The 12,021-nt window shown below is 37.1% G+C and overlaps 1 protein-coding gene across 2 annotated transcripts; it reads right to left on the reverse strand.

Annotated features, from left to right (window-relative positions):
* Positions 1-1,467: 1,467 nt before the first annotated feature.
* On the reverse strand, positions 1,468-7,042 carry LOC122531584. Of its 2 annotated transcripts, none has more exons than XR_006307320.1 (2): positions 6,732-7,042; positions 1,468-2,245 (listed from the first exon to the last, which is right to left on the reverse strand). XR_006307320.1 is itself a non-coding variant. In XM_043659625.1 (2 exons), the coding sequence occupies exons 1-2, from the start codon at positions 6,942-6,944 to the stop codon at positions 5,157-5,159; spliced, it is 330 nt and encodes a 109-aa protein (XP_043515560.1). In that variant the 5' UTR covers positions 6,945-7,042; the 3' UTR covers positions 5,017-5,156. The 2 variants fall into 2 exon arrangements, 1 of the variants encoding a protein (XP_043515560.1); XM_043659625.1 differs by lacking the exon at positions 1,468-2,245 and adding an exon at positions 5,017-5,273.
* Between the last annotated feature and the right edge of the window lie 4,979 nt (positions 7,043-12,021).

A 12,021-nucleotide genomic window follows, 5' to 3' on the forward strand; every position in this document is an offset into this window, starting at 1 on the left:
TCGCAGCGACTCTAGCGGCGGCCATTATAAAAAGGGCGTTTCGACCAATCTGCGCTCTAGCGGGCGTATCCGTAACTCGTAGCTTCCATCTCTTACCGACAGATGCCTCGAGCACTTTGAACGCAGAGTTTATATTTTCCCTGGGAAATTCATCGATTTTATCACTTTTTTGACAGTATTTCGCGTAAATGTGCTTCGTATATTAATTAGAAATGTATCGATCCTCAGGTACGTGTCATTCAAGTTTTGTAAAGTTTCAATTTTATGACCTTTTTGAGAGATTTAAAATACAATATTTATGTCAGAATTTATTCATTCTTTTTCCCTAAACTATTTGTGTATCATATAATTTATTTTCACTGTTCGAAGAATAGTAATTTCAGTTTATTTAATGTATTTAACTGTCTCTCGTTAAACTTGGTCTTCTTGAAGAACCATATATCATTATAAATTCACGATTAACAAAGTTGAGGTTAAGTTGTCTATCAAGTAGTCTGTCGTTCCTCTAAATATTACACATCGTAAATCTTGTCGATCGTTGTCTCTCTTTGGTGATTTAATTTCTCCTTCGACAAGTGCTTTTTACAAAAGAATCTCATGAATATTGAGGTTCTAATTCGGAATCACTTTATACACCGAGACCCAGTTCCTAATCGCCCAATTCATACGCCATTATCGTCGAAGAATCATCGTGTCCCCGTTTGAATCTTCTAGTCGTGAGAATCCGCTTCATTCATTTAACTTTATCTAACCGCTTGAATCTTGCCGTAAATCTTCTTCGTTAAATGAATAGATTTAGCCGGATAGTTCATTTAACGTCCCGCATTAAGCTTCATTAAGCTTGATTTACAATATGCTCGTAGCCGTCGCTACGACCAAAGATTTCTCGCGTCGGATAGAAAAAAAATATTACATCGTAGTGTCTCGGTGATATAGATTAAGTTTGATGTCTGCAATCCTGCATAACGCCTGCCTCCTGGATAATTAAATTAATTTTAAAGTTCGTTTGTAATGAATGGAAATTAAATATCTTGTCGAGGAAAGGATTTTACGTGAATTTTACTTGTATGAAATTCGTCGATAATAATAACTCTTATACAAAATAATTTCCATACATTGTACATTATACTACGATAATTGTATTTCGTATTATGAAAAAGATTATTTTCTATTGATAGGAATAATAATTCATAATAATGCATAATAATACTATGTAGGTAAAAATGTCGATCATTTTTAAATAGAAGTTTTATTAGTTCTTCCCTTTTGTAACTTTATTAGAATGTTAGAATAGATAGTACTCCGTATCTCAAATAAAAATGGATATTTTTTATTAGAAATAATATATATAATATCATTTATATCTTCATTTTTCATTGCAAATAACATTATAATAATTTATGTATATAAAAATCTCCAAGCATATCTCACAAAATATTTCACAAATATTCCATATCTATTCCACGCAATTGTAAATGTATATTTATTTAAATTATTCCATTCGTTTCTCCCTATATGTTTTGGTATACTTTGTAGAATTTCTAAAACACTGTATAATTAAAAGACTGAAATTATCATTGTAAGCCAAGTATCCCAAGTGTACAAGTCGAAGGGACTACAGTGTCCGAATAATTATGTCCGTGTGTTTATTACGTCCGGTTATCTGGTTGTGTTCTCTGGCGAAATGAGACAAGGGGGAGAAGACACGATTCGTTGGCGGGAGAAACGAAGGTGGAGGCCGTGCGTGGAATTCCTGATGGCCGACCTTCCTACCCGCGATTTCGACTTGTACACTCGACCATTCCGTAGGTGGATGAATACTCGTCCAGCCTCGAAAACAGAGCAAATCGATCGACAATCGATTCCTTATTATAATTTCTCGCCACACTCGCCTTTCTCTCCTCCTCCTCCCCCCCTTCATCTTACTCCGTTGTTTCTCACAAGAGCTGGTTTCTTCATGCAAATTTCATGTTCTTTGTTTCTATCGAAAACCGGTCGTCTCGAGCTAACATCGATCGATCGTCGTCTGTTCTTCTTGCTTTTTTTAACCTGTGCGCCAGGGTGTGGCTCTCTAAGAAGAATCCATTCTCATTCGTTGCACTCTTTAGTCTTCATTTCGTATGGACCGGCGATTCTTGCTCTTTCGAGTACAATACAGGACGCATTGAGATTCAATTTTCTTTTTCTTCTTTTAACAGCGTTCCTCACGTACAGTAACGATGACTTTTAAATATCAATTCGATTCCTTGTGGGAAAAAAAAATTAATAACTTTAACACACGGTATAATAAATCACAACAATTAATTCTATGCAGGAAAATTGAAAAGGAAATCGTTCAAAACTAAAATAATCAAGGTGACCAATTTGCAATTTCGTAGATTCACAACGATGTATTTTTAGAAATGTGCACTTCAATTTCTCTTAAATAAATTTCATTCTTTTGTCGACGATAGTTTTGGTGTTAGCCCTCGTATACGAAGGTTTTTAACAATTAATGAACTTCGTTAAAAAAAAAAAAAACTATAAGTTATATGTATACTAAAAATTAAACGAGGGTGAATCTCTTTTGGATTTTTCAGGAAAATTTCACATTTGTAAATTCGAGTCATGTATAGTCACTCGACACGAACAGCCAAAGAAGAGAGAGAGAGAGAAGTCTTGTGCGCACGCGTCTACGACCTTAACCCAGACCTAAGTCAAAGTTAAGTCGACCTTAATCCAACCCCGACGTCGAAATGCTCGACGAAACGAGCCAAAACAGGACGGACTTTACATTTGACGATTGATCGACATTATTTCCCAAGGTCTTCGATATCCGAACTCGTCCGATTGCCACGAGCGATATTCTATAGAGAGCAAATATCTTTTTTGAAATAGATACTGTTGATCGAACCTTTATCGCTAATAAACAGTCAGACTATTCTTTTCGGACAGACGTTGGAAAATATTGAAAGAAATGAAGGCTTGGAAACGTTGCGAGAGCTGAAACGAACAGTTGAAATTTATGGCGAGGAAACCCATCCCAGGTAAACGAAACCCGCGTGTCTTCTTCCTAACGCGAACGTTGAAAAACAAGCGTTGTAAATTTTCTTCAATTGGCTTTTCCCCTTAGAATTAGGATTTTCTGTTTTACGATCTTTGAAAATAATGTAATTTCTTTCAATTTTATTTGAAGTTACAAATTTTTTATAAATTCAGAAATTCGTTAGATTATACTATTGACTGTTATAATTTATTTAAATTTAGACTATAAAGACTAAATAAAATGAAAATAAATTGAAAACTGAATATCTAAATGATTCTCCGTCTTTCAGTCCGATCAATGTTACAAAGTAAGAAATAAATTGCAGTTTCGAAAGTCACAAGTTTTGCTTAAATTTCGAATTTCTGCAAAGGTGGGTATTTTCCAAAGTAATCCTTTTACGGAGTTCGGTTTCGAGTGGAATGGCTCTCGGATTAAATTGGTAATTTAGAGGGACCTTTATTCTCCCGCAAGGATTGTATGTAAAACGTAGCTGGCGATATAAACTTCGCCTTTCGAGTCAGAATGGCCGTGTACGTTCCTTCATTTACCCCTTTACGAGCTGACTCTATTCCGAATAATTCCACCCGAGTTTCCTATCTCGCCGAGGGTCCTCTAAGCGGTAATTTCCTCGTTTTAATTTCTTGCTAAATTGAACGTTACAGGCAACTTTATTGCCCCACGGAGCATCCATTGTAAATTTTGTCGAGGGAAATAAATTAACCGCGATTTCTTTTCGTAAGTTCAACGTAATTAATCGTTAAAAGAAATTAAAGAAAATGTTGCAGACGCGTGTGAAAAATAAAAAAAAGGAATTGAAAGTATGCTTATTTTCATACGAATAACGAGAAACTTTACATTCATGAATTTAGATTTTTGAAAATTAAGCCTTGAGTCGTCGTGTAAAATACCGTTTAAAAATTTGCATTAAAACACAAATAATCTGATAATCTGATTTCTTCAAAACAATAGAAATAATATAGATCATCTAGTTTTCTGTTTTAAGCATTCTTCCCTCATTGTGAAGATTAAAGAATGTAACTTCTCACGTGTACGCAACTCGAAAATACAATATCGTAGCTGCGAACGATTTTACAAATAGTAGATCTTTTAGCACTCACTAAATGTCACTGTCAAAATAAATTATACCTGCCTACTTGCTGCAACGATAAAGTAATGGCAAAGACCAATTTTCGCCTGGGTTTTGTTCCTCCCCAAAAAATACGAATTTGCATAAATGCCCGCGTTTCATTAATTCAAGACACATCTCGTCAATCTTTGCTCTCTTCAAATGAGAACCCGCAAAATTAACGATCCGTGAACTTAAAAGGTGGTCTAATGTTAAAACTCGCGCGTTGTTAAACCATCGAATCACAGTCGGAGTAGAACGTTCAGAGGGTGCGATAAACACGGTCGATTTGTCGCGAAGAAGAAGAGCGGAGAGCTCGCGCGTAAGAAACGTAAGAATAGCCGAGGAAAGTGTGGAAAGAAAACAGAAAGGAAAAAGCTGTGAGGATAGTTGACACGTAACACCTTACGAGCGCGTCTTGTTTACGACGTTATAAAATTACCGACTCGATACAAGGGCGACGCTGTGGAGGCGAGCCTCCTGGACGCGTGCAGCCACTTCGAAATTTCGAATCGTCCGCCCGAACCGCCGAAATGTGTTTTCGCCTGAATCACGAGACGCATGTTCTATTGCCGTCAGGATAAAAAAAGACCTCGGTGAAAACTTTCTCTTTACGTTTTAGCGTATTTGTGATGTCTGAGGTTAGATTTCGGTTAGTGGCGCCAACTTTAACATCTAATAAAAATCTATGATAAAGAGGGCAAGGATTTATTAGGCAATTTTATATTTCATCTTGATTGAACTAATAGACACCTGACAATTTACAAATTCACGAATATCAGATTATTTTGATCTACTTTATTTTATAGACTTTAGTCAAAGAGTGTTTCGAAAAAAATAATAAAACCAGAATTGAGTACCTATCAGCTGACTGACCTGGAACACGAAGTACTGTGTAGGCTTCGCGATGGAATCACAAACCGAACACACGTCTTGTTCCATGGAATAACGTATCACAATGCTTCGCTGTAAGGGCAAGCAAACGTAAGCATAACTTTGGTAGTCTTATAGAGACAGGAGCCATCGGTCCCCAGGGTGTTCGTAGACAGGTACATGTTCTCCCGACTCACTCCCGAATCTATGGAAATGCCAGGCGAACGAACCTCGAGTCTTCTCGGTCAACTGCGAACCGATACATTCTGAAGTAAAGTAAGAACAACATTGGATGATAATAAATGTAAACGAAAGAAACTTTTTCTTACATTGCATAAATTTTTACGAAGTTTTTTTAAATGAATAAACGAATGCAGCTGAGAAAATAAATTAAAACGGGGAATAAGGAAAAAATGGTTGGTTAATTTAATTTATCTGTCCTTTGTTTAATCGTAGCAAAGACTTAAATAGATATTCTTTCACTTGCAACATGGTCTTTTTTCTTTTATCGGACTATTTAACTATTTGTAACATTACTTTAGTTTGTGACAGTGATGTATACGATAAATGGTTGCATTATTCGTTCGCAAAAAGTAGTAAACTGATCCATAAACGTTCTTTCCGAGGCAATTCGGGGCTCGTTGCGAAAGGGTTGAATTATGATAACAAGGCACGCGAGTCGAGGTTAGCTGTGTCATGCGGAAGAGCGTGATTTAGAGCAGCGCTCGACCATGTAGAACGAACGATCTATTTATATCGCTGGAACGCGTAATAACCGTAAAACAGAATTTTTGCAGGTCCTACCATTCCGCGGGCGAAATTGGGTCGGCGATTCACGTCAGCCAGGTGCGTTGAACTCTGTCGTCCGTTCGAAAATTGCTCTTCCCACCCTTTCCGATCCTACCCAATCTTCTCACATTTATGGAGATACCCGTTTAACCCTTCCTTCTTTAGATCAACATTTAACCCTCAATTGATACCATCGGATAGTAAATTACTCAATCTCAAAACGCTCTTCAATTTTTTCTTATTTAAATAAATAGTTTAGACTCTTCTGACCTAAATCGGAAGATTGTCTGTCGTACTCGACAGTCCTGAACTGAATCTCGTAATGCTAGAACGAATGTCTCTGCGTTATCGGAGGTTAAGGACCGTAATACGTAGAAATTAACGTATGGCAAGGTACGAAACTAAATATAAGATACAAACGCGGCAGAACTCCGCCCGAACTTAAAACCGGTGTATCTACTGCACCGTAAAGAAACCGCTGAATCTGGAAAACATCTATCGAAACGAGCGCTCGGAGTCAATGATATCGCCGCTAAAATAGCAAAACAATCTCCGATAACTTCCCCTCTCCCTCGCGGATGAAACGAAGAGCCGGCTGGCCAGCTAGGTGAGAAAGAGAGAGAGAGAGAGAGAGAGAGAGAGAGAGAGAGAGAGAGAAAGAGAGACGAGGAACTCGCGGAGGATCTCCGATGCGTTTCACGTAATCCCGGCTTTCCGTGGCGCGTTTCGGGGCCTCGAATCCGTGGGGCGCACCGGTATGTATATGGGACAAGTGGAAACGGCCAAGTATCAATAAAGACTCGAGAGGGTTCTAAAGTTATCAAGCTTCGGCGAAAGTCGTTGGCTCCGTTTGCTTGCGTTCTCGCGCACTTTCGTTCTCCCCCCTTTCCCTCTCGTCCAACGGACGGTTATGCTCACCAATGGATGCTCGATCGAACCGGCTCGTCCTCTTCGTTTCGTTTTCCCCAGTGCGTTCTCGAACCGTGCTTCTTGTCGATTCTTGCCTCTCTGCTTCTTCACTTTTTCATCGTCTTCTTCCCTCCCCCCTACGTTTTCGTACCTCGTTCCATGGTTCGCCGCTCGATAATCCAGTTCGATCTTCCCCCTTTCCGGTTCGCGAAGCCACCCCATTGGACGGACAGGTACGCATAACGCGTACGTTTTTATACGCGCGATCCCCTATTCGCCGGTGACGATCACACGGCCTACCGGTGCCAGCTTATCGGATTCCTGGCCAATGCAGCCGGATAAAATTCGTTATTTACTAATTCATTTATTTCCTCTTCGAGGTCCGCGATGCCGCCCACGTCTGTGTTTGCTCCACGCTCCTCCACTGTCGGGGGAATTGCGTACTGTCTGCGCTCGCTTTCTTCTGTTTGCGCCGCCGATTTTTGGCAGTGGGAGCTTCTCCCACTGGCCTGTGGTGATTTCTTTGGCTCGAAATGACGTTAATGACGAGAATAATTGAAGAAGAAAAACACGATGAATCGCGTTTCAACCATTTTGGAAGAGAAATTCTCGCTAGTTTTACAAAGTTTATACCTTCTTCAACTATGTGTTTTTAACCAGTAGTTGCGCTGGCAACTGATTGCGGACCATAACGAGTGACCAAACCGTATACAACAATTCGTCGCTTTCTTTTTGAACTCGTCGGTATGATATATCACTGTACAGAGATTATTGAGTAGTAATGAATTAAAACTGAGAAAATATTACAATTTTGGAGCAAAAAATTCTCGACGTGAATGCTTTTTCGTGAATCAGCAAAATTGTAAAATCAACGAAGATTTCTGTCAAGTTCTCTGTTAAATATTCTAAGGATCGTGGGAGAAAAATGTTTAGAAGCAATCTAGAAGTTATGTGCAGTAAAACTAATTGGTTTGCAAAGTTCATATATTTTAGAAAGTTCGAGTAATTTAGAAATTTCAATTGAGTCGAGAAAAACAGGTAATTATAGTACATTATTTGCAACATAATTATGCTTGTTGTCCTGCCTATGGAGAGAATGAAAGGATTTACCGGTACACTGACGTTTCCAATCACATCTAAATATAATACTCTCCTGAAAATCTTGCAATTTACCTCATCATTCTCGTAAACCACAAGAGAAACACCACTTTTCTCGAGTGAATTAAGCACACGCTGATCGCATCGTAATTATTTGTCCAATTTATCCGTGTAATTTATTTCGCTATTCAGTGATTTACACAGCAATACACCGCAATAAATTTCTATACACAAATATAAATTACGATGGAGCCTTGAATGCCCAGCTGTTTCGTTCTTGATGCCCGATCTTTCGCGCAATTCGTCGATTTTATCGCATCGAAGATCTCTATACGTATTTACGTGGAGTCCGATTTCTCGAGCTCTCGATAATTAAATGCAAGAAACTTCGGTCCACCGACGTTTTTTGGGGAGAGACGATTCAAAGATCGAAATAAAATTAGGAATAAAATAATCCCCCCGTGATACTCGGATACAACGTCGATTCGATCTGGTGAAATTTATACGCGGTTATATATCTCCCTATTATTAGCGATTATTATTATTATTATTATTATTATCGTTATCCTCGCTGACGAAAAGTGAGGCGCCTATTTTGCGTGGGGATCGTTAGCGATCGAAAGATCGGTCGCTCGTTAGAGTGGCTGCGATTCCGCAGTCGAAACTCGCCGCTCTTATCTGACCACGAATTAAACCGAACTTTTTTTTGTTTTTTATTTTTTATTTTTTATTTTTTATTTTTTATTTTTTTGGGGGGTTTCTTTATTTCGTTATCCTGGAACGTGTGCTCTCTCCCGTAAGTGGTCAAGGTCCTGTTTGCGTGAACCTTCGAAACGGTCGAATCACAACCATCCACTTATCGAGTCACCCTCCTTTATATTCTCACGAATGTAAATCCGTTTTTAGTTACTCCGTTTATTAACTTTGATCAGAGAAAGTGATCTCTACTTCTCTTCTTTTGTCTTATGAATATGACAGGTATTCGATCAGTCGATTTGTTTGACGAAGAAGAGAATTAACAAGATAGGTTTGATTTTGAATTTGGTGAATATCTTTTGAAAACACCTTGCGCTTTTATCGTGCAAATTATGATATATCATTCGCGTTTGTAAAGTTGTGTTGCTGAACGGCTATTTAATATATTCAGAACTTCAAAGTTCGTCTGAGATTAAATATGAAATTTTATATTCAACGTTAGTTGGTAATAACGCAGTGTAATATGTTATTTTATGTTTTGCTGATCGATTTGATATGAATATACATATCGTGTAATGCAGCTTGTAATTATTCAAACGACGTGACATTTTCCTGAATGATTTGAATTTAAAATACGTGCAATTTTATCAAATCGAATAGCGAAATTTGTGGAGATTTGTGAGCTATAAAATTCATTTTGTAACGTAGCAACATTTCACAATTGTCCATAAATTGTCTCCGTGAGAAATTCCTCGGCTAGAAATTTCATTTCATGAGATGGAAAATTTTATTTGTGGAATCTGGCGATTTCTTGCCTGAATCATGTAATCTTTGCAGACATTTTGTAAGTTTCGCTTATTTTCATTGGAAAGAAGAGAATAATCAAATTATTAAAGAATGTGAAATACAGAGAATGCAGAAAACGGAGGAAAAAAAGAAAAATCTTGAGAAAATGCCATTTTGAATGAACGATACGAAAGCAGCCCCGATTTCTAGTCTCGTCAGGATCGTGCCACGGAGATCGATGGTTCGAATCGCGATCGGGGGGTTGCTGAAACAATGGCGTGCAGACAAGGGCTGAGAGAGACGTGCTCCACGAAACGATTTTGTGCACGACTTACGAGCCACTCCGGGCTCCGTGATAAGTAACGTCGGTACGTGTGAAAAATACGAACCCGAACGGCAGTGTATATATCTGAAAGTATAATCGCACACGATTCTGCCTAACGTGTGGAAAAAAAGAAGCCGGCTGTATCGATCTCCGTGAGGAAAGACGACTTAACAATCATTTACATAGCCGCCTCACGTATTTTAATCAATTGTCCTTATAAATTAACGCGGGCACGGTTTTTCCATTGCATTATGTTTTTTTTTTTTTTTTCCCTATGGTTTTCGCGCCGAGAGGCGTTAACCGCGACTCTCTTCTGTATTCCACGAGTACGAGGTTCGAGTTTAAATTTAAACTGTGTTAAATGAGAGTCAGAGTTAGAAAGAGGAAGAAGAGTTATATTTAGTTGTACAACGTAAACGGACACACATTTGTACACCTTCGCTCAAAAGTCTGTGTTTCTTTCAAGACTACGAAGTAAAATAATGGGTACACTGACAATTGTATTATACATGCATTTTGATTATCTATGATAAATACTGAATATTGGAAATAGAAAATGTCCCGATGTACGTGATAATTTTCATGGTCGTAACGAATACCTACCTAGAGCATATCGAAAAGAAAATATATTCGCGAACAGTATGTATTTGAACATTTATTACTATGTATTTTAAACTATAAAGTTTAAACTGTATACTTTATTTTTATTACGCATAAAAATGTGGAATTTAGTAATATATTAATAACGAAATTCGACTAATACTATTACTTATATTTGTAAATTAAATATTTATAATATAACCAAAAAAATTTTTCTCATCCCTTAAAACATTTAACGACTCTAATACTTACCTAAATATAAGAATTTAACACCTAAATATGAGGAAAACTTACGATTAAGACATTCGTTATGACACTTTCCGTATGCTTCACGTTAATAGATTTCAGAATTTTTACATTTTCGAAATGTCGAACACGTGATAGGATATCTTTGTATCTCACGGCAATTTGTAATTTAAATATTTCGATAAGCGATAAGTGTTACTTTACTAATCGACCATTTTTTTTCGTTTCATCAGTCTCTTGAATATATGACGACGCGGAATGTGCCGGAACATGACAGCGGTAATAATATAAATTAATCGAAAGGAATTGCAAATGAAATTAATCAATCAATGAATGAAAGCGAGAAATAACACGTTATTTTCTGAAAAACTATAGATGTTCAGAAAACAGACAACCTGCCATTCATTGAAAATTAGAAAATACAAACGTGCACAATAGGCCATAAAATTATCGACAATGATCGAAAGATTTTAATTTTAGAATGATTTTACAGTCTATCGAATAGATATCGAACCTAGGTAGCCATTTATTTCATTCTTAGAAACCTATATTTCACATTTACATTACAAATTCATTGAATACTGTCTTCATCTATATCCTGCTTACTTCTCCCGTTTTTTTCTCTTTTGTAACCATCAATGTAGGTATATACCTATAAATATAAACTGTTTAAACTATGAGGATTAAATATAAAATCATATACATTATATGTAACCTTGTATGAAAAGATATTATTATATAAAAATCTATTTATTCGTTAAGACAATGTGTCGAGACTAAGCTTGGATAATCAGTAGAAATAAGATTCAAAATAAAATAAGTAAAAATACAAATAAAATAGTCATTCCATCGATCATGCAATATTTATAGGCAACAAGTGATCAATCGACGAATGTTTTTGCAATGGAAAAACGAGGAAACTGGAAAATCTCCACGACGAATAGATCAAATAGATTTTACGTAAACATCGCCTGGCGATCTAACGTCGCGAAAGAAAAAGAAATGTATAAAATGATTTAGAAAAATATCGTGACAAATTTTTTGAGTAAACATGAATAAACATTCAGCGGACAATCATACGATAAGTGAAACTTCTCAGCCGCTTGTTTCCAATGCCTGAAAAGTAATTTTTCATTGTCGAGAATCGTTAAATTCCACGAACGATATGATTTATTATCGAATGCTTTTAGCGCCAATGTTGGACAAGCGTAAACGATCGATAAACGATCAGATGTATTATATGGTCAAGTGTCCTCGGCGTTACCGACGAACACCACGATGTTTATTTTTTATTTAGTCCGATCGTAGAATCTATTTAGTCGAAAAGTATCGTTAAGTGAGGCTGGATTTAACGAAACCTCTCTCCTTTCTTCCCAAACTGCCTCCTGTCTGCAAAGTTTCTTCATGTCTTTTTAACGTCTTCCGTGGTGTGACGAAATTTTAAGGACTTACCCTCCATCCATAATCACGGTGACGTAGTAAAGCGTAACAAGCTATCGTCTATACGCGAAGACTCTTCCAAGTTTTACATACTATAATAAAAAAAAA

This window comes from Frieseomelitta varia, unplaced genomic scaffold (assembly GCF_011392965.1).
Source record: "Frieseomelitta varia isolate USP_RPSP 00005682 unplaced genomic scaffold, Fvar_1.2 scaffold_405, whole genome shotgun sequence".
Lineage (NCBI taxonomy): Eukaryota > Metazoa > Arthropoda > Insecta > Hymenoptera > Apidae > Frieseomelitta > Frieseomelitta varia.